General features: G+C 40.0%; 1 protein-coding gene across 8 annotated transcripts in view; it reads right to left on the bottom strand.

The window, feature by feature from the left end:
• FREM1 (FRAS1 related extracellular matrix 1) overlaps window positions 1-20845 on the bottom strand; it is a 165033-nt gene that overhangs the window by 14696 nt on the left and 129492 nt on the right. For 7 of the 8 annotated variants that reach the window (XM_036021575.1, XM_028512504.2, XM_036021573.1 and 4 more), the window contains 6 exons: window positions 19868-20012; window positions 10727-10856; window positions 7817-7889; window positions 2530-2679; window positions 827-1068; window positions 113-160 (listed from right to left, as the gene is read on the bottom strand). In XM_036021575.1, the coding sequence (XP_035877468.1) occupies window positions 113-160; window positions 827-1068; window positions 2530-2679; window positions 7817-7889; window positions 10727-10856; window positions 19868-20012 (788 nt within the window). The remainder of the gene's footprint in view (window positions 1-112; window positions 161-826; window positions 1069-2529; window positions 2680-7816; window positions 7890-10726; window positions 10857-19867; window positions 20013-20845) is intronic. The other variant, XM_036021576.1, reaches the window with a different exon arrangement.

The following is a 20845-nucleotide window of genomic DNA, read 5'->3' as shown; positions in this document are numbered from 1 at the left end:
AGCCTCCAAAACAAATTTCAGAACAGAAATTTATAAAACATATAAAAAATTGATTCACTGTTTTGCATCCATGAATACCAGAAATTTAGCAATTCTCTCAGATTATGCTTACTTTATAGATGATGTCTGTTCCATTTCTATAAACAGAGGATGGATAAACCTGAAGTCAAAGATATGAACAAAATATGAACAAAACTGGTTTGAATAATAATTAGCAATAGGTTAAAACTTTTCCAGTAAGATCTTGTTAATATTAAAAAATTTTTAAATGTATTTCTCAAGATTTTCCTGTCCAAATCATTGGAATTTTAAAACCGCTGGACCAATCACAGCTTATCAATGTTGATTCCTACATTCGTAGCCTCCAATAGGGAGAAAAGATACCCTTATTTTGTTGGTACATCTAGAGGGCACACCTGTCCTAAAAGACACACATACACACTCATGAGTATGTGCCAGGTTAGAATGCTGTGTTAATGCGGTCAAAGCCATGGTCTCCACACCCAAGTAGGGTGCTTACTTGATCTCATTCTATTCCGGGGTCACTGGTCATTCCCTCTCTGTCTTCATTACAAGAGAAACCAAAGCCGAAATTATATGGATGAGTCAGTATATCTATCACTTCAATTAGTACAATTAATGAAATGGGACAGCATTATGCTACCTGCATACAAAAGACACTGCATGATTATGCAAGGAACTATGGCCCCCACTCACTATAAGAATCAAAACAGTTTCTTCAGTGCTTAGGAATACTCATTAATATCTTTTAATTCTTTTAATATGTACTACAACACACCAAATCCCAGGCAGTCCCCATCCTTACTGTTTTGCCATTCCCTTGGGTCCTAAGCTTCATTCCATAAAGATCTGTAGAATCAAGGCCCTGTGGGGTGTCTCCCCTGGTGACTGCAGGCCGCTTGGAAGATGGAAGAGGTCTTCTTTCCAGATGAAAGGAACCAGAAATGACGGGGAAGGAAGACCCCAGGGACAGCGGGTGCCAAATGCCCTTCTTCTGTGAGCTGTGCTTGTCGGGGTTGAAGGACTGTGGAGGACGGCCGCACTGTCCTGGAGGCACACAAGATGGCAGGTCAGTCCCGGTGTTTTACTCTAACAGATAAGTGCTGACATCGACACAGCCCCTGCAGCAGCTTGTCATGAAACTTAGACAAATGGTTTCCCACCAGATGTTGCCTTTTAGCCATTTGCCAGAAATTCCTTTGCTCTTCAGCAGTTTCCATTGCAGAAAGCTGTGCCTTTCTGCACGTCTACAGTCATGAAACTGATTTCACAAACCACAAATAGGAGCCATTGTCATGACTATACATCACACTTATACCACGACAGCCTCACTGCTGTTCCTGTTATAATGTTCCTCCAAACACCAGGCTCAGTCCTTGGTCAGGTGCCACTACCAAGTGATTGTCCTTTCCCCAGTCTCCTTGAGGTAGAAACTGGAACTGCTTAAAGATATCAGTGAAATCAAGTAGCAGCTATAAAAATTAGCATTCAACTGCTACAGAGCAAAGATCCAGTAAATCTTGATGGAGCTACTTCTACTTGAAACACTGTCAATTAGTCTGAAAGGAATCAAAACCCAGCACTCACATCTGGGTACCTTATCCTTCATTTGTAAAGTGTGTACTTCGTTTAGTTGATACACTTAATGTGGCCAGCAAATACTACTGAAAAAGAAGTAAATTTGGTGTGGAAAGGAGGTGGGGAGAAATGTTGTGGAAATATGAATACGATAAAAGAAAGATGATGGTGTCTATTTTATTGTAAGATGAGAAAGAGGAGATAATAGATTTCAAATAAAGAAAACATACAGGCCATCGGGCATGACAGCTATAAAAAGAGCCGACTAAGAGCTAGCATGCTAACTGAACAGTAGTCAAATGCTAAATAGACAAATAAGAAGGTATTTGGCAGGAAAAACATCGAGAGCACCAAGGACTTTGGTTAGTCTTTGTTTCATTTGATTCACAGGTTGTTCCTTAGCATATACCATCCAGGACCTATTGGGCCCTGCAGCCCAAGGTTATTCATTAATGTTCTCCAGCTGCTCCTGAATCCCCAAGCCAGCTCCATCGTTCACATCTTTTTTTCTCCCATTCCTTCCTTTTTTAGACCTTTCCTGGTCACACTCCAGTGGGGGCTCAGATTTTAGGCATGAAGAGCTCTCTTTAACAGAGGAAGATAATTACAGCCCTGCAGACTCTGGGGGAAAATAATTGTCGATAGATTCTCACCAACATTGTTTCCCCCTTGGTGAGAACAACAAACGGGTAGGAAAAAAACTAACTGCGCCACTGACTTGTTGCTTTTCTGAAAGGACAGTTCTTAGCGGGAGGAAAACCGCATGAAGCAGAAACCAGAATAAAGGGCCTACATCGTGACGAGGTTGCTTTCTTGACAAGAAATTAAGCATTTTGATGTGAAGGCATTATCAAGCACATTGGCTGTTGAAAGCAAGCAGCTACAGCACTAGGACCGCTTCTGATTTCAAGATGAGGATCAAAAGAATACCTCCTTTTGAGTCCAAAATTTTCACTGCGGCTTTTGTCTTTGTGCCAAGAACTGCATTCACCGGGGAGTTCAGAATTACTTCAAAGGCCTCATCATCTTCCTCTAATCCGTCATAGGTAATTGCTATATTCCACATCTTAGTTGACATTCCTACAAGAAGTAAACATTTTAATTACTCTTTAATTGCTATTTCAATCACCTAGGTGTCAGAGAAATATATTAATTAACATGTCTACAGCTCAACTGCAGTAGCCTGAGTGAGCTATTGTACTGCTACCGACTCACTGAGGTCCTGCTGTTCTCCCAAATAATATTAAAAGACCACATTTGTTCCTGGACAATGATTTCATTTAAATGCAAGCACTGTAACAAAAAGTAAGCTGCATTTTGCAAGGGATGAACAGAAAAATGGTTAGTAGATGAGATCCAAGATTTAATTTTTTTCCCGACCTGCCCCTTTTCTCCTGAAGAATAAACAAGTACTACAATCTTAAAAGCATACTAGTTTCAAAACTCTTAAGATGTCGGTAGACAGTTAGAAGTGATTATTGGATGATACTTCGTGCTATTCACGGAACCCTTGAAATGATTGATTTCTAAAGACAGCTGCCTCCATTGGCTGCCCCACTTCCTGAGATCTTTTCTCGCCTGCAAACGCTTTTGCTGATGATGTAATACTCAGTAGTTTGATATCCCCCTAGAGAGAACTTATGGGCTGGGAGTTCCAGAAATAGACTGAGCCAATTTATTGTCATTGTTGTTTTCTTTCTGTCTGCCTCTGTAGATGGAGTTACAATCAGGCTTGGTTTACGTAACTTTGTCAACTTAATACTAAACAGTTTTGATGTTTCAAACATATCCCCAGCCATCCTATCAGCAGGAAGATGGGATGCAAAGCAACCCCCAAATGCAAAATATTAAAGCTGGAAGAAACTTCTGATGTTGTGTAATCCTGACCAGTTTCCATGACGTGGATGCCAGGACATCCTCCCGTGTTTATTTAGAAGAAAAGTGGTGACAGGAAGAAAAGAAAGCACTGTTTAGTAGAGAGAAAAGGATCAAATTTAAGGGGAGAAAGGATAATAAACTTATGGCTTAACCTTTTAGGACTAAGTTTTTAAAATCCTATCATTTACTTCTGGGCTATTTAAGTGCTTTTATCCCCATGCATTCATCTCCACAAACACTTTAACATTTTCTTTCCAGCCCTCTGAAGATCGGAGTACTTTTGTCCTTGCAGATCATTTTCTACATATTTGTGCCTCTCAGTTGTGCCATCTACGCAACGGCCTCCTTCTTGACGGCAGGTCAATACAGACTTCATGATCTAATCCAAGCCTAATCGATACCCAGTCAAATCCAATGGAAAGATGGAACTGTTCACTTATCCTACCCTTGGCTGCACTTAAAAGAAAAAAAATAAGTGTATTTGAAATAATTTTATTTTTCAAATATAGGCTGACAGCTAATTTCTTAGGCTTTCAATATCAACTGAGTTCTTAAATCAATTATTTTCATAGTTTGCAAAAATAGAAGTTGAAGTATCTAACAGAAAATATTATATAAGTCCCACCACATGGATGAATGAATCAATCCATCAAAACATTTTTATTTTGTGTCCATTATGTACTTACCTTTGCTTTAGATGCTATGGAAAATACCAGAGGTATAACATAAGCAAGCCTGACATAAAGGAATTTAAAATCTCTTTGAAGAGATAAGATATAAGCATGAGAAAAGTCAATTATTCAAGGCTATGTATGATTAGCTGCTGAAAGATACAGACTAGATGGTCAGTACTATATGTATGTGGGCCCCAGAGGTGGAAGGGTTTGGAGGGAAGAACTGGGAAGACAGCAGATGCAAAGGCAGGAAGACAGCGAAGTTGTGGCCTTGCTCAGGGAAAGCTGAGCAGGGTAGCTGGCAAGTGAACAGGGTGATAAGGCTGCAGTAGCAGTTTTTAGTTCGACTGCTGGACACTAACTGGGTGGCCAGATTCAGACTTGAAACCACTGCAACTGGGAAGGCTCTTGAAAAAGGATGTCTTGAAAAATAAAACTAAAATTATGATATGGGTAGATTTAGGAGCTCGGGCAGAGAGGCTAGAAGATGGGAGACCACATAGGCAACCATTCTGATGAAACTGGCATAGGGCAGTAAGAGGCTGGACAAGGCAGAAAACATATGAATACTAAGATTTTTACTATTCAGAGAACTGTTTTGATTCTCAAAGCTCAGACAGTCAATCATTATTCAAATAAAAATCTAATACAAAATATATATATTCCCAAGCCTAACCAAAGCCCCTCTTATTTTAAGATTTTTTTTTTAGTGGAGTAGAACCAGGTGGTTAGAGAGAAACTGTTCCAAGTTTCATTTGAGTGCCTCTGATTTGTTTGCCTGCATTTCGACTTTGTTTCTATGCCTACCAGGTGTGCACATAGGACCAACTTTTTAGGTTAATGAGATTGGAATTAAGAACTTGTTTTTTTCCTTTTCCTTCCTTTCCCACTTTCAAGGTGAAAAGTATTTGTCAAATTACTGGGATTATAAGCAATTTCAGAAGACCTGAACTGGCCTCCTGTTCCCATAAAACAAAAGGTGTGGAAGCAGAGAGGGAGGTGTCATTTTATGCAGACATATCCCACTTCACAGGCTAGGCCGTTCCTGGATGCCCTCCTGAGAAGCAGATTTTACCATTTAAAGACACTTTCTCAATGTTTTTTAGTGAATGCCACCTTAGAGATCTGATCCTCTGGAAAACCCTTTGACTCTTAGGAATGATGAAGTTTCCATTAAGAATGCAGCAAACCTTTCAAGAACACATTTTAAAGAAAAGCAATCACTGCATTATGAATATCTACACTTTGACTCCGATTAATCACAAAAGCTGACTGCAAAGTAGTCCGGGTCAGTTTTTGGCTCAGTACAATGTCTGCAAGGCAAGCTTACTTGAGTGTAGCTCACTAGCATGAAGTCACTCAGTTTCTCTCCAGCTCTCTCCCAAGAGCTCTGTCACCTCATAATACCCCACCATCTTTGATTTCTCACTCTCTGTTCTTCTCCAATCACGGAAACTGCTGTTTTCAAAGAAATGGACAGGTTGCTTGGGCAAAAGGGATGGGTGTGAGGTTGGAGACACCAGATTCAAAAGAGGTAAGGGTTAACAAATGGGAGTAAATAAATACTTACAGGATCTGTGGACATGGGAAACTTAAAAAATTCTCTAAAGCAAGACTTCAGTTTATGACACTGTCTGACTAATAAGTTCCTAAACAATGAACAACCAAGTGTTTAATTTTAATTTATAAGATGTTTATTTCTTTTTCTTAACAAGTCTAAATACTCTCTAAAATCATGACCACTTAGGGTCCCTAGAAGTCATTAGTATCTCCTCAAAACATCATGTAAACTCTTCTAGACAAATGGGTATTTATGTTATCTAGTGGGATCTCTAAGAAGTAGCTTTCAGAGATCCCTCTAGTGTGATACTTTCTAGTTCCCATAGTCCACACAGAGCATCCGGTAGGCTGCTCAAATCTACTGAAAGCCAAAATCACTCACAATCTTGTAACAAATAGACCTCCAATAATAAAGATGACATATGACAAAGACTCTCAGCTCTCAAAAAGTAGAAGGGTTGAAAGTGCTTTAATGTGAAGTACGGAAAGGGCGTATTGCCCTTGACCAGAACATAATAGACTTCTGTAACCTGAAGATGAACACTAAATACATAATGGGAGTAGGTCTCTCACAAAGTGTGCTCAGCCTAAGGAATAAACTTCCGCAAATCAGAAACATATCATGGGAAGGAAGTCAACAACAGTATTTGGGTTTCTGCAATGTAAATTTAAGCCTCATTGTGATAAGTTGAATTTGTCACTCAAAAGTCAATATATTGAAGTCCTGATCCCCAGTATCTTAGAATGTGACCTTACTTGAAAACAAAATGGTCTTACAAAAAAGGGAAATTTGAGCAGAGACACACCTTCAAGAAGAATGCCGTTACAGACATGAAGACAACAGAAGCCAAGGACGGCGAAGATTCCAGCAAATCACTAGAGGGTGGACGAGAGGCAAGGAGCACATTTCCCTCACAGCCCTGAGAAGGAGTCAACCTGCCAAAATGTTGACTTTGAACTTCTGGTCTTCAGAACTGTGAGAAAATAAATTTCTGTTTTTAAGCTACCTGGTTTATGATGCTTTGTTAGGGCAGTCCCAGCACACAAACAGTGCTCAAACATCATGCTGCCTGTGATGCACCGCAGAAATGCATTTCTTTTCTATGTTTAACATTGAAGTTGTCAGTTTTGGAGGGTTGATGGTATCTCAGCCATTTCGTTTTGCCTTTGCCATACGGCAAGAGTTTGGACTTGATGGTGTGTTCTCAGAGCACAGAACACCTGCTCTGCAGGAGACCACAAAGCCTTAAGGTCCCGGCTGCTTCTCAAGGCTTTTTCCATTTGCCCCTGAACAGGTGATCCAGAGCAGAAGGAAGGAGGGAGAACCATGCTGAGCAGTGAGTGACAGCAACCTGCCCCCACCTTTGGAAGCCAGGGAAAGAAGGCACAGCTCCAGCCTCAGTGCTTTAGGCACAGTCCCCAAAAGTGTGTCTGTCTGTCTTTCAACTGAAAGTCCCCTTCTTCTACCTGCTGAGGATTCTGGGAAATCTTCCAGGATGTTCTTTAGCCAGAACAATGGTTCATCCTTTGAGTCCCAATGTGTTGTTAGTAAGTTGTTTCATGTCAGTATTTCCCACCTGACAGAACATCCTTGAGAGTTGGCACCATATTTTTGTGTTCCCTTTTGCACCTAGCAAAATTTTTTCACAAATTGAATGGAAATTATATGCTATCTAATTAAACAATAACTTCCCCTGGAATCTCCTCATATCAACCTATTCCCATAGAAATAATTTAGAAATTTATTTTAGAATCCATGTCACTATAACATTCTGAAAATGTCCATCAAAATATGAGGCAAATTTTTAAATTATTTTAGTTTTTAATAACTTTTTAAATGACAACATTTTTTTCTGTATTTGTGGACGTTTGCTTTGATACTTCACATTTTTATTTGTTACGATCTCATTTTGAATAAATATTCACTTGTAATAAAATAAAATATGAGGGGCAAAACCTCAAGTCCAAACCAATCTATTTTAGGGTGGGGAGATACGATTCCCTGAGAGTTTCTAGTCGGCTAAAGCTGCATAATGTTCTGTCCTCTCCAAAATCTCCAGGCATTCTTACAAGAACATGAAATAAACTGTAGACACCAAGCATACCTGGGTCAAACTGAATCAGTTTAGATGGAGTCATGGTAAAATCTTTTCCAATTGTAGCTGACAGTTGGTTGACCTTAAAAGGAAAAAAATGCCTTTTTTAATGAAAATAAATATTCTATAACAAAGAAACCTAGTCTAGTCTCATACTAGACTAAACTCACTCTTAAAATGTTTTTCACATAACGTGTTTTTTTATTATAATAAGCCATGTTTGATCTGAGCTACATGGACCTTCTTTAAAAAAGTTAACACTTTCTAAATTAATATCAATGGGAATAAAACTTTTTTGGCTTCTTCTTTATGCATGATTCAGTTTATTAGAGAAAGTAACATGAATTTTAAATAATATTTTTCTCTTTGTTACAAGGTTTTATTTCATTACCTTCCCTTTATCCCAACCTTGTTCTAAAATAATGACTCAGAGCCCTGGCTGGTGTGCTCAGTGGACTGACTGCCAGCCTGAGAACCCAAGTGTCACCAGTCCCGTTCCCAGTTGGGGCACTTGCCTGGGTTGCAGGCCAGGACCCCAGTAGGGAGTGCATGAGAGATAACCACACATTGATGTTTCTCTGCCCCTCTTTTTCCTTCCCTTCCCATCCGTCTAAAAAAAAAAAAATAGAATCTTTTAAAAAATAGTAAAATAATGACTAAGAGAAAAGGCAGCGGAGGAGCGAAGAGGACAAGAAACGCAGGCACTCTGACAGCCTGCGCGCTGATTGGTCAGCCAGCTCAGAGGTCTCCTGCGAGCTCCAGGGCCCTGAAAGCCTTTAGACTACATGAGTTGAAGCAAGTCTGCTCCCTTTTCCTCTCTGAATGAAACCATCCCTCTTCACAGACACAAATGAAGACTTTGTGGGAATGGCAGACCTGGTAAACAACCCCACAAAAGCAATCCACACCCAGAATCCAAAAGTTCTATCAAGTAAGTTGCAAAAACCCCCAAATTGCTCTGGTTTAAAGAGGCTGTTGACTGATCCTCTGTTCCCCATTCCTAGGGCTAAAAACCAGAAGTGATTTAGGCATTCTAGAGCCATGGCCTTAACTTCCCCCAGAGGTAGCCTAAACATGTGTATATTAAGAACAGTGTCCTTGCCTGAGAAAGAGGGCATTGAATGAGAACCCCATGGAAAGCACAGGCAGCTGTTACTTTTGGAATTTTTTAGGTGTTTTAAGATGGTCAGGAAAGCAGGTTAATGTATTTCTTCCCTTTCTTACAAAGGAATGAAATGCATGATTAAAAACTCTAAAATTCCTATTTCTATGGCCTCAGACATTATCTCTAATTCTGATCAAAGGCTCTGCCATCTGCCAATGGGTCTGCAGGGGGAACAGTTTGCTCAAGTAGGGTATTACCTCCTAAAATCCCATTTGCTCTTTGCCTACAATGCCAAGGCTCCTCCTGAAGAATCTTTCATCATGGAAAGGCAGCCCAGCATACACCTGTAGCCACCATATGCCAGAGTTACACAGCCCGGCATGGTTCTTGCACGTGCAATTACCTGGTATTTACTGCCACTGAGTTTACAGAATCCTACATGGGAAAGAAATGGGCTGAGGCAAGGTGGCTGGAGAAATCAGTCCAGTGAAAGTGCACAATGCAAACCAGGGCAAAAACCACATAGGTAATGTGCTTTCTCTTTCCCTGCACCCAGTCAAGGAGCCAGTAAGCTCTGGCATGAAGCAGCAGGCAGTGTGCCGTGGACAGAGCCGTCCCTGCAGGTCTCAGGCCTGTATCTGATGAAAGTCTGCACACTCAGCCAGCAGGTTCACGGTGTGCATTCAGCTTAAGGAGACAAAAGGTTCCATGTCACACCATGTATGTTCTTTCTGCCTGGCAAGGTGAATGGTACTGTGGCCCAAAACTCCAGACTCGAGCATATGGTGCTTTCTATGGAGGACTAGAGGACTATTAAAAAACTACCCAGGCAGATTCTCTTTTCCCATAAACAATCTGCCAGAAAGCTATAGGGCATACCATATTGTCTAATGTTTTAACAATAAAGCACCCACAAATCTGAGGCAAAGAACCTGTGTCTACTGGAAAGATAATCGCTGAGTCTTGATATGGTAGAATTAGGTGCTGAGGATGCTTAGGTGCTTAGGTGCTTAGACAAGGTTCTGAGGATGATTTGAATTTATTATTGTAACTGAGACTTAACTGAGGCGTCATTTTTTTCCCAGAACCTAATACCATTACATTACATTGAGGTCCCTTTCATTACATTGAGGAGGGTGTTCTTAATGCTTTTTTGCTGTCTTTAGTACATAAAAGCTTTTCATGCTTTATTCTCTTGAAGTGCTATTATGATAGCAACTCCTAGAAAAAAAAAAACCTTCAATTCTAGAAGCCATGTCAATAGAAAGGAATAGCAACTTGACTAATCCCAAAGTGATTACTGAAAATTCCTTGTATTGCAGGGTGCCTGTATTGAAATATGCTCTCTTAATTTTGCATGACTTGGGCACTTTTAAGATAGGTTTGTCCCCTAATTTTCATGATCCACTGAGACAGAGGAGGTGATCCTGCTGCTTACTAAGAGAAAGCCATTTAGGGACTGAAATTTGCTCTGGGCACCTCACAGAATGTCTTACCTACAACGTTTCTTTCCAAAGCACAGTGTGGTCCAAGTTCACTAGGTTGGATATATCTCCCCGTGAAACCAAACTTCAGTAATTAGTAACCAGACTTAAAAACTAAAACAGGGTTAGAAATACCACATCTAGGAGCTAAGGAAGCTAGATAAAGAATGGAGGGACAAGGAGATCTTGCATCTGGGATCTCCAGGTTAGTGTGGCACGCCTGCAATTTTAAATTTTCTTGGTTACTCTGATTTTTTCTAATAAAATAATCAAAGGCACCAACCAGCAACCTAAGTTTTAGCTCGACAGTTTACATTTTGGAGTTGTTACCTTTACACTCACAAAGGCCGAGTCCATGGAGTAGCCCCTCCTGGTAATTTCCAAGGGCAACATGCCCACGTTCTCACAGACCTCATATTCAGTTTGTGACCATTCAATATGAGACCACTTCAGTTCCAGACTGTCCATGAGAGAAAAAGAAAAGGGAAAATCATAAGAAATGCATATACATGTCTACAGAGGTCGGGTCCTCTGCTGGGTAGGAGACTGAACCATTGGTCCGCATCCTGGTGTACCTGGCGTAAACAAAGATGCTTCATCAACCTACACCAACACTAGAAATCCTTCCACTTGTTCACTACATGTTAGTTCACAAAGAACTTTTACTGACATTATCTCACCTAAGTCTCTCTTACCACAACACCATGAAGTAGACAGAAAAATGATTAGAATTCTATTTTACATATGCAGAAACTAAGGTTAGAAGACTGTTGGAGTTCCTACAGGATTAATGACCAAAAGAAAAAAAAAAGGACTGAAACTTGAGTATTCTGAAGGGAGAGGGAACAGCAGTGGTAAAGTTCAAGGAGACATTCACTTTTGGAAAGGACACTGATACAAAACCTTCTCTCTTATCTTTTGGCCTTCTTCATCAGTGCACCAGGAACTGTTCCGGACCCAGATCTTTTCTGAACTTGGGTTCCATTAGATAACAAGTTATTTTTGAGGCTGTGCCTAAGAATTAAAATGTGTAGGTGTTTTATAACCATTATCTGTCCCTTCTCCTGTGCCCATACAGGGGTTGTACTAATGTGTGCAGCAGAAGCAGCCACACAACTGAAGAAATCTAGTACAGCATTGCCCCTTTCCCCACGACATCTTCAAAGAGCCCAACGTTTGATGAATCCATGTTCTTTAACCCTCACAAGAGAGAGACTTTTTGTTTTTTCAGGAAGAGAACTGAGCCTAAGAGAGATTAAATAACTAGTTCAAAGACAAAAAGCTATGGCAAAGCTAACAGATAGCAGGAATGAAATTTCCAGCACACATCTGAAGCCAAAGGCTTATTTCTCCTCTACTGTCCTTCTTCCCATTTGGAGTTTATGACTGTTGTGTTTGAACTTGAGCAGAGAAATACAATTTTATCTTTATTGCAAAATTTTTCCCTTTGTGAGGTTAGAAAAGTTAAAATATTTCCCCCAAACATTTCTGCCCAAACATGTTTTCCATTTTTTTCTTTACCCCCGTAAGCTTCAGCTGTGTGCAAGGACGCATGTACCCTTCACCAGGACAGTCTACCGTTTGTTTTCTTTCATGCATTTCCCTCACACTCTACAAAACCCACCGTGGTTGCCTTACCATATTTTCAAACTTTCAATTGGATTCAGACTCTTTCCTTTGGATTTAACATTTCTTAACTTTTTTTTTCTTGAAGAATTAGATATTCTGGGTGCCCCCCGTGGGAAGTAAGGAGTTCTCAAGTCTCACAGCTTCCAGGTTTCCCTGGGCACCATTCATGTCAGAGAGGAAGTTTCCTCTCTCCTAACCACATTGTGTTCTTACACCAGTCATGGGTCACTGTCACATCCTATATATTAAGTTCACTAGCACAATAGACTCACTAGCATTGTCTCCTACTCAAACAACTCTGGACCAGTGGGGCAAGTGTGGGAGCATGGAATTACTGCAGAGGTTGCAGAGGTTCATGAGTTTCTATGGCCATATATGTTTATTTATCAATAGATAGGAATTTATTGTTACTAGCAAGCTGGGCTTCATAAAATCTGTACATAAACACAAGACCCTTACATTAAATAGTATTAGGAACCTCATGGGTATTTAATGCACCTGAATTTAAATCTAGCATGAAACTGATCAAGAAACAAAGAAATAAATGACTATGCTTTAAAGAGTACAAGGTAAGAAGCAACAGAGATATCATAAATGTCAACAGAAATAACATTGTATTATTATCATTCTAATTAATTCTGTTATTATTCTAAATAACATGTTGCAAAGAATTCCAAAAGGATCCAGCTAAAGGAAAAAGGAAAAAAAAATCAGCAAAAGAGATTAGGGAGAAAGACAAAAATATGAAACAGGAAAGAGAGGAAAGCAATGGGAACCTGTGAAATAGACAAGTATGGATGGATTTCAGCTAAGTTTCAGTAAGGTGCAAATAAGTTTCAGTGTCTAATCTCCTGAGAATTTATCCATTGCTAATACCAACTATGAGAAGCAGAAATTCACCAACGTCACTGTGCATATCCAAAGGACCTCATGGCCTGAAGCTCAGTGCAGTTTGGCTGCTGATCTTGATCAAACAGAGGGGCTCTGCAGAGTGCTGCTGTTCAGGGAAGTGCATGCATTGCCCTGAGGCAGCCTTAGAATGTTGCACAATGCATAGAGGTTAAGGTTGCCGTTACACAGTGTTCTATTTTATTTTCTTGAAACTCACTACAAATAATAAAGATGTATTGAAAAGCCATAAAATGTCAGCCAGGTTATATATTTTCCAGAAAAGTATTTAAATTCCAAAGCACTTGTATGCCTGAGGGTAAGTGCAACACATGTTTTCGATGTTTTTGTTGTTGTTTGCTGTACTGCATTTCAGAAGATCATTCTACACGGAGACTATGGCTGCTTAAACTCTACACAAACACCTGGAAGAAACATAAGAGGTGTAGTCAATCCTTCGGGGAATTCTCCCTGTTAGAAGCCACACAGCTGCACACGTGACATCATGGAGGTAACCAAATGCAGTAGCCCATGAGAGGAATTTGGAAAGCTCTGGATTTGTGGGTGTCACGCAGACAAGGGTTGGTTCAAACCTGCAGATTTTAATGATCCCTCCCTTCCACTATTACCATTGAGGAAAGCATGTTCTAAGGTTAGATGTGACACACTTTGTGCAAAACCCAGATGGTCATCATTTCAAGTCATTTAGCAGGAGGTGAAAACTTGGTTAGCCCCTCAGTCAGGCTTTCTCAACCTTGACACTGTCAACATTCGGGACCAGATAGTTCTTTGTTGTGGCAGGCTGCCTTGTGCCCTGGGAGGTACGTGGCTGCATCCACAGACTCTACCCACTGACTGCAGTGGCCCCGACCCTCTCAGTCACGACTATCACAAGGTCTTTCCAGGCATTTCCAACCCACTTGCCCCTTGGGGGAAATCATCCCCAGGTGAGAAACACTTCTCTAAGTGATCTGGGGGCACACTTCACAATAGAACATTTGATTTAACGTGAAAACAAAATTTTGGTTCCCCAAACCACACAGGATGAAGTAGTGAGATTAAATTGAATCAGAAGTCAGGAGGCTTCTGGTCCCTCTGCCACTCGGGGACTCTAAGTCTGGCACAAGAAAAGCTGTTTAAACACTCAACTTAAAACCACAATCCATACCCCAAGTCCAGCAGTTGTGATTGCTCTTATCCTGACCTACTTTCTCATTTTGCAAAGTATGTACCACATACTTTTTAAACACACTATTTACTTTACTTAGATACTATGTATGCTCTAAATCAAAAGAGACAGGTCACTGATGTATTTCCAATTCCTGGTAGAATGAGTAGGATATAGTAAGTGCTCAATAAATATTTGTTAAATGAATCTTCTTTAGCTGTTTCCTAAGCTAAGTTGAACACCCAAGTTTTTTTTCTCCACTGCCCTATGAAATTCAGATTTCACACAATTTGAAAAAATGCCAGGCTAGTATGATCCTTATATGTTCTTTCTAGCCCTGACTTAGTTTGGGTTCTTTGCCTATCATTGGGCTTTATTAGAAAAATTACATTGATAAAGGAGCATTCTACACACAGTGTGATTTCTTAACACACATATGCTATTTTCTAAAGTGTGTGCATGGTTTTCAACACTTGGCAATGTCTGGAGAGAGCCTGGATTACCACCTGGGAGGAGGGTAATACCGGCATTAGCGGGCAGAGAGGCCTGGGATGCTGCCAGAGATCCTGCAGTGCCCACTGCCCAGCCCATGACAAAGAATCACCTGGCCCAAAATGTCAATAATGTGGAGGCAGAGGCATCAATATACACTTCCTGATATTTTATACTGTAGCTACTTGATTCATTTTTATGAAGGAACCATAAACTTGGAGAAACGTTTACGAAAACAACTCCAGTTTGGGACTCGGGACCTTAATGTAGGTTAACGAGAGTGTGTGAAAAAGGCACTTAGCGGCTCTGCCTCAGTTGCCTCACATCCCTAAGTGTAATAATCATGAGTCCGTACTTCAAAGGAACTAAATGAACCTTAATGAATACCCATCAAGTATCTTTAGCTTCTCAGTGAAAGGTTTCATGGAAGCTAAAATTGCAACGAAATTATTCTTATAACAAGATCTTCATCTATAATCAAGTAGCGTATGACTTAAGAAAAGTGGGACGTTAAAAAATATTTTTCCAAGTAGTCAATCTAAGATTTATCAGTTCAAAGAGGATGCTATTAAGCTCTGTAATCGAATGCAATGAACACCTGTGTTTTCATTTTTGTCTTTCTCTCATGGCAGCGGGGAAACGGCCGTCAGCCTGGAGGCAGCGTGGTGAGCGCGACAACAACGGCACTGCGAAGTCGGACACGTCTTGCTAGTGTGTGAGTACGGCCAGTTACCCAGTTTCTCCGGGCCTCGGTGTTCATTATCTTTACAAGGACGAGAATTGTACTCATGTCGAATGATGAAAATTAAAATTTGTGAATATGTATAAAGCACCTGTACACAGTGGGTGCTTAATAAGTGCTACTTCCCTTTCCTTCCTCTGTGCTTTCCTAGATCGAAGCTGGAAATAAAGCCTTTAACTTCTGGCTTGCACTTAACATGAGCTGCTTCACCCAGTCAATTGTTTCAACCTCTTCCCCTGCAAGGTGTTTCATAAAAGCTGCCAAACCATTGCAAAGTTCACCTATTAGACGTTCCTTTTCTTTCTCATTCCCTTTGTCCCTTCTCTTTTTAAGGCCCAGAATGAATAATAGAACAGCTACAGTGCGGGTAGCGGGGGAGGGGAGGAATCCACGAGCTCCGGGCCTGGGCTCACGCAGCAGCAGCAGCAGCAGCAGCAGAAGCAGCCTCTGCACTACAAAGAACCTCTGCTTTCTTTTCCAAGTTCCCTTGTCACTACACACAAGAAAGAGGTCAACGTAGAGGATATATTAAGAAACTGGTCAAAAGTTGGCTACATTTTGTGGCCTTCAAAGGTGTTTTTGATGAATGATATGGCTCCTCAGTAGTTTAGTTTGAGAATTCTGAAGATCATCTTCAGATTCAAGTTGGAGTGGAGAACAGATGAGCTTGTGAGTGAGTCTCGCCGAGGCCTGGGCCCCGATGGTAAGTAAGAGGAGTAAGATGAGCACTCACTCGGAGGTCAGGAGATTAGGGGTCCCCTTTGGTTCTGCCACTATCCCTTTAAGTGACTTCAGGACAATTACTGAAATGCTTTGAGCCTGATTTTTTTTATTACCCTCTAAGGATTTTGCTTTGTTGATTAAATTAGACAACGTGTGAACGCACCTGGCACAATACCTGAAATTTAGGCATTTACCATGTCTAAATCTCCATGGATTTAAGTGATATAAAATAATTTCTCCTGGCTGGCATAGATCAGTGGATTGAGCGCAGGCTGCAAACCAAAGCATTGCAGGTTCGATTCCCACTCAGGGCACGTGCCTGGGTTGCAGGCCATGGACCCCAGCAACCGCACATTGATGTTTCTCTCTCTCTCTCTTTCTCCCTCCCTTCCCTCTCTAAAAATAAATAAGTAAAATCTTTAAAAAAATTTTTTTTAATAATTTCTATTCCTAATAAAATGGCTCCCAAATGTATTCCATGAAAAGCTCGTTCCGTGAGCTGTTGTGGAGGGCGAAGGAGTTAAAGGGAGAGAGAAGTAATTCTATGATTAAATCAAGTTCGGATGTGCTGCATTCTGCATTCCTCTCTCAGGATCCATGCAGGCATCTCTATGATTCTAGGATGTGATGCAGTTAAACAGCACACAAGCTAGCTCGTTAGTAATAACTTGATTAGTTTAGTCTAAATCACCCTTACTAACACCTTTATTAATGGAATATCCATCTGACTCATCAGGACTGGTAGTCCTCAGGAATGCTGCAAGAGCAAACATTTACTAGCCATGAAGATCCTGGGGCCTTCCCACTGAACATAGGTTCTTCTCATGTTTTAAAGGAGCCCCTTTTATTACAGGAGGTTTTCACTCCTTCAAATGTGCAGAACACTGATCTATTAATCCTGTCTAAACCAAAGAACTGAAAGTTGTACAGCATTTAGTTTATTGATTAATGAGCATATTTATTGTTCACTTTGCAGATCATCCCAGCATCAATTTCTAACTACAGGTGGGCTATAACTGGCCACCCAATGTCTCTGGAATACTTTCAAACAGTCAGTCTTTGCACCCATGTGAATGAAAAACAATAGTAATCATTACCAGGAGTTAAACTTGTTAAAGGCTTCAAATATACAAGATGCTTTCATATGCTTTACTTCATTTGTTTCTCTAAACAAATTTTGCTATTGTCCCCATTTGACAGATGAGATAACTAAGGCTTGAACAATCACCTAAGTCAATGGCAGAGTCAAAACCCAAACCCTGTTCTTTGGCCCTAAGACATGGAATGCATGCTGATATTAATATCTATAACTTACATTTTTTAAATATTTTATTTATTTATTTATTTATTTTTAGAGAGGGGGGGAAGGGAGGGAGAAAGAGAAACAGCGCTGTGTGGTTGCCTCTCATGTGCCCCCTGCTGGGGACCTGGCCTGCAACTCAGGCATGTTCCCTGACTGGCAATCAAACCAGTGATCCTTCCTGAAGAGTGGGTATTCCTCCTTTCTTGCTACCTGTGTGGTCACTGACTGGAGAAAAAGGAGGGAGGTAAGTCTGTAGCTCCCTTCCCATTAGGTCAGTTAGCACGCTGTGATAAGAGTGGGCAAGCAGTTCCTTCATACTGTGAGGAAACTCATGGACTCTAGAGCCATACTTCCTGGGCCTGAGTCCCAGCTCCTTCATTAATTAGCGGCATAAGCCTGGGAAAATCCTATCCTATTTTCTTGCTTCAGTTTCCTTACATGTACATTCTTTATTATGATGGTACCTAATGCACAGGTTGTTGTGATAATTAAATGAAGAGCAATGAAATAGAGCAGAAAACAATTATAGCACAAAGGCCTGTGATTTACACTGTGCAGTAACTAGGTTGTTGCTGGCTGTGTTGGAACAACAACCCATTGCTGATAAGATTATTTTTTTCTGAAAAAATGTGCTTCCTATTCCAAAAACATCTAATAAATAAAGCTGTACCATTCAAGAATTATGGACATAAATGCTGAGTAATTTCTGCCTCCCCCTTGTCCATTTTAAAGAAAATAACTTAATATTGGTCAGAATTAAAATTAAAATTATTTTTAGATTAACCCTCGGTGGACATCATTTTGTTCCATTGGTTCCAATCTTCATCTTCAGCTGATTAGAAACATCTTCAGCATAGGTATATGAAAATTAATATGAGACACAAGCAGGGGCCCATTTAAAATAGCCTCAGTTAAGGTTATAATTTCTCCTGTGATTCTCCTATAAATCAGAGGATTCTTTAAAAACATAAATCATCTTCCAAAGCAATGTTCTTTGTAACAATGAAGCATAAAAAGTCATGTAAGTGAAGCAACGTTAATCTAGCGCTGGTGCTGGGGAAATCTCATCAGCTACACTATGTTCCCACATGGAGGACCAGACCCGCAGTAGCAAGTCTGATTGGTATTCTTATATTTTCTAGTTGAACTATTAAACAGCAAGTGAAGTCACAATTTATTAATGTTTGTGGAGCAGGATTCCTTTTTTTTTTTTACATTTTCTTGAGCTGTAAAATGATTGTCTGCATTGCAAGCAGTTAATATTTTTCTGTAAAGGAAATCCTAAGGAACCATCTCTCTTAGTCCACAGCAGTTTAACGGGTGGTGGTCATTTGTTTTAATTTTATAACTTCTTGATTATATTTAAATGTCAAGGGTGAGACCTTTCTTCTTCATAACTGTTTACCAGTTTCTAATACTGTGCACCTGTGGACATTAAATAAAAATCTGTGGATTTAATAAATCTGAGCCAGATTCTACGGTTTACCAGAGCAATGGAGGTAGAACCCTGGGAAAGTGTTTTGTTAGGAGGGTGCCAGTTTCTTTAACAATGACTACAGAGACCTCTGCTGGTGAGTGTTGGAACTGCGATCAGGTTCAGAAAGAAAAAGCCAGAATGAACAGCAGGGGCGAATCTCTGTTTTCTTCCTTTGTCTATATACCGTCATAAAAATCCAATAAAGAGGGTACTCGCTTGTGGTGCATAGTTGTACTGGGATATGATTAATACCAACTTTTCTTTGAGGTTACTGGGGAAGAGTATCAAATTCAAAACGAAAGGAAAAAGCACAAGAAGAACTGGACTATCATACAGCTTTCTACAGTCATCTGCTAACTGGTAAATTATTCAAGGTCTACCTTCAAGAAAAGTCTAGAATAGGGATCCAGTGAGTGAAATTACCATGCTCTGTTAATCTTGTTCATTTTGAGGACTTGTTACTCTTGTTATTCGGAGGGTTGTACATGCTACACAGCATACCTCCAAGTCTATTTTCTGCTTTATACTGTCTTCATCTTACCTATGACAGGCTTATTACCTCGTAAAGGCCATTTCAAGTAATCATTTTTGGGTTTGAATTTTTGGAGGTGCAGAGCTGTTTGCCAGACCTTCCTGGCTACCTCCTTCCCCCAGGTCCAGATGCTGGAGGAGACTGGTTACTAACGCAGTCCTACAGTGACCTCTTGCTGCACGATTGGTACATGATCCTGCAGCCTTCTTCCTGGGTGCTGGTGAACCGTCAGGACAGAAACCTGTCTGGGTTTGAAAGCGTAGGCATTTATATGCATAAATTGAATGACCCAGAGCTATACAACTGAGCTTTTTAATGTTTTCATACTCTGGAAAGCTGTTCTTAACAAGCAGTGATAGAAAGAATAATCGCTCCCCAAAATATATTCCATGAGTTTGTAAAATAGGCTATCAGTTTATCTTCTTAGATTCTGTTCAAAAAACACCATTTCACTTCCCTAATCAGATACATTTTAGACATTACTTGCAGAACTACTAGATAGGCAAAAAAAATTTACATTTGAGGAGTGGCAGAGTTCCCTGTGGGGTCCATGATTTGAAATTCCACGATATCTGAATTAAATTCCAAAGATGGGTTTATGACGTAAAGAATGGTCTTACTGTTTAAGTCCTTTTGGTTAAATTTCTCATGGATAAATTCACCTACAAAAAAGAAATAAATGAATTTAGTAGGTACTCAAGAGAATAGTAAATAGGAGCTAATAAAATTGTATAGCTATTTTATCTTAAATATCAACTTTAAAAATCTCTGAGGTGTATTTTTAAAAGAAATTAACATTATTGCAACTATCTTAAAACTGAAATGCAATGAACTTAAATTAGTCTTTAAAGTTTACTTTGTCTCAGAAATATTGTGCCTAAGAAAAATACAAAGATGGAGGTAGACAAGGATGACACAGTAGTAAAATCTGTAATTCTGTGCCATCCTCTTTTTAAAAAAATTTTAAAAATGTTTATTTATTTTAAACAGAGAGGAAGGGGAAAAGAGAGAGAGAAACACTAATTGGTTGCCTCCCATTCACACCCCAGCCAGTGATAAAACCAGCCACCTAGGCGTGTGCCCTGGCTGGGAATCAAACCCCCGCCCTTCTGGTGCACATTCAGGACAATGCTCCAACCAAGCCACCTGGCTGGGGATATACTGTCCTCTTTAGTGATATATTTTGATTACCGTCTCCCTAAAGCAAAGGTAAAATACAACCCAGAGAAACCACTACACCAAAAAAACCCCCAGAATTTTAAAATTAAATAAATGGACATCATTTAAAATTTGTGTTGTGGTAGGAAAAAAGTTAGTTACAAATATGAATTTTGCCCTGACACTGAGTGTTCCTCTGAATATATTACAATCTTGCTGGTTTTATTTTTAAGTAAACAACAATAACATGTAAGCAAATAATAGGTCAGTATTTGGTTCTCCCACTTAAGATGAATTTAAGGAAGTTCAGCTTCAAACTCTCTTTTGCACTATTATT

This window comes from Phyllostomus discolor, chromosome 3 (assembly GCF_004126475.2).
Source record: "Phyllostomus discolor isolate MPI-MPIP mPhyDis1 chromosome 3, mPhyDis1.pri.v3, whole genome shotgun sequence".
Lineage (NCBI taxonomy): Eukaryota > Metazoa > Chordata > Mammalia > Chiroptera > Phyllostomidae > Phyllostomus > Phyllostomus discolor.
This window is presented reverse-complemented; position numbering and strand designations above follow the sequence as displayed.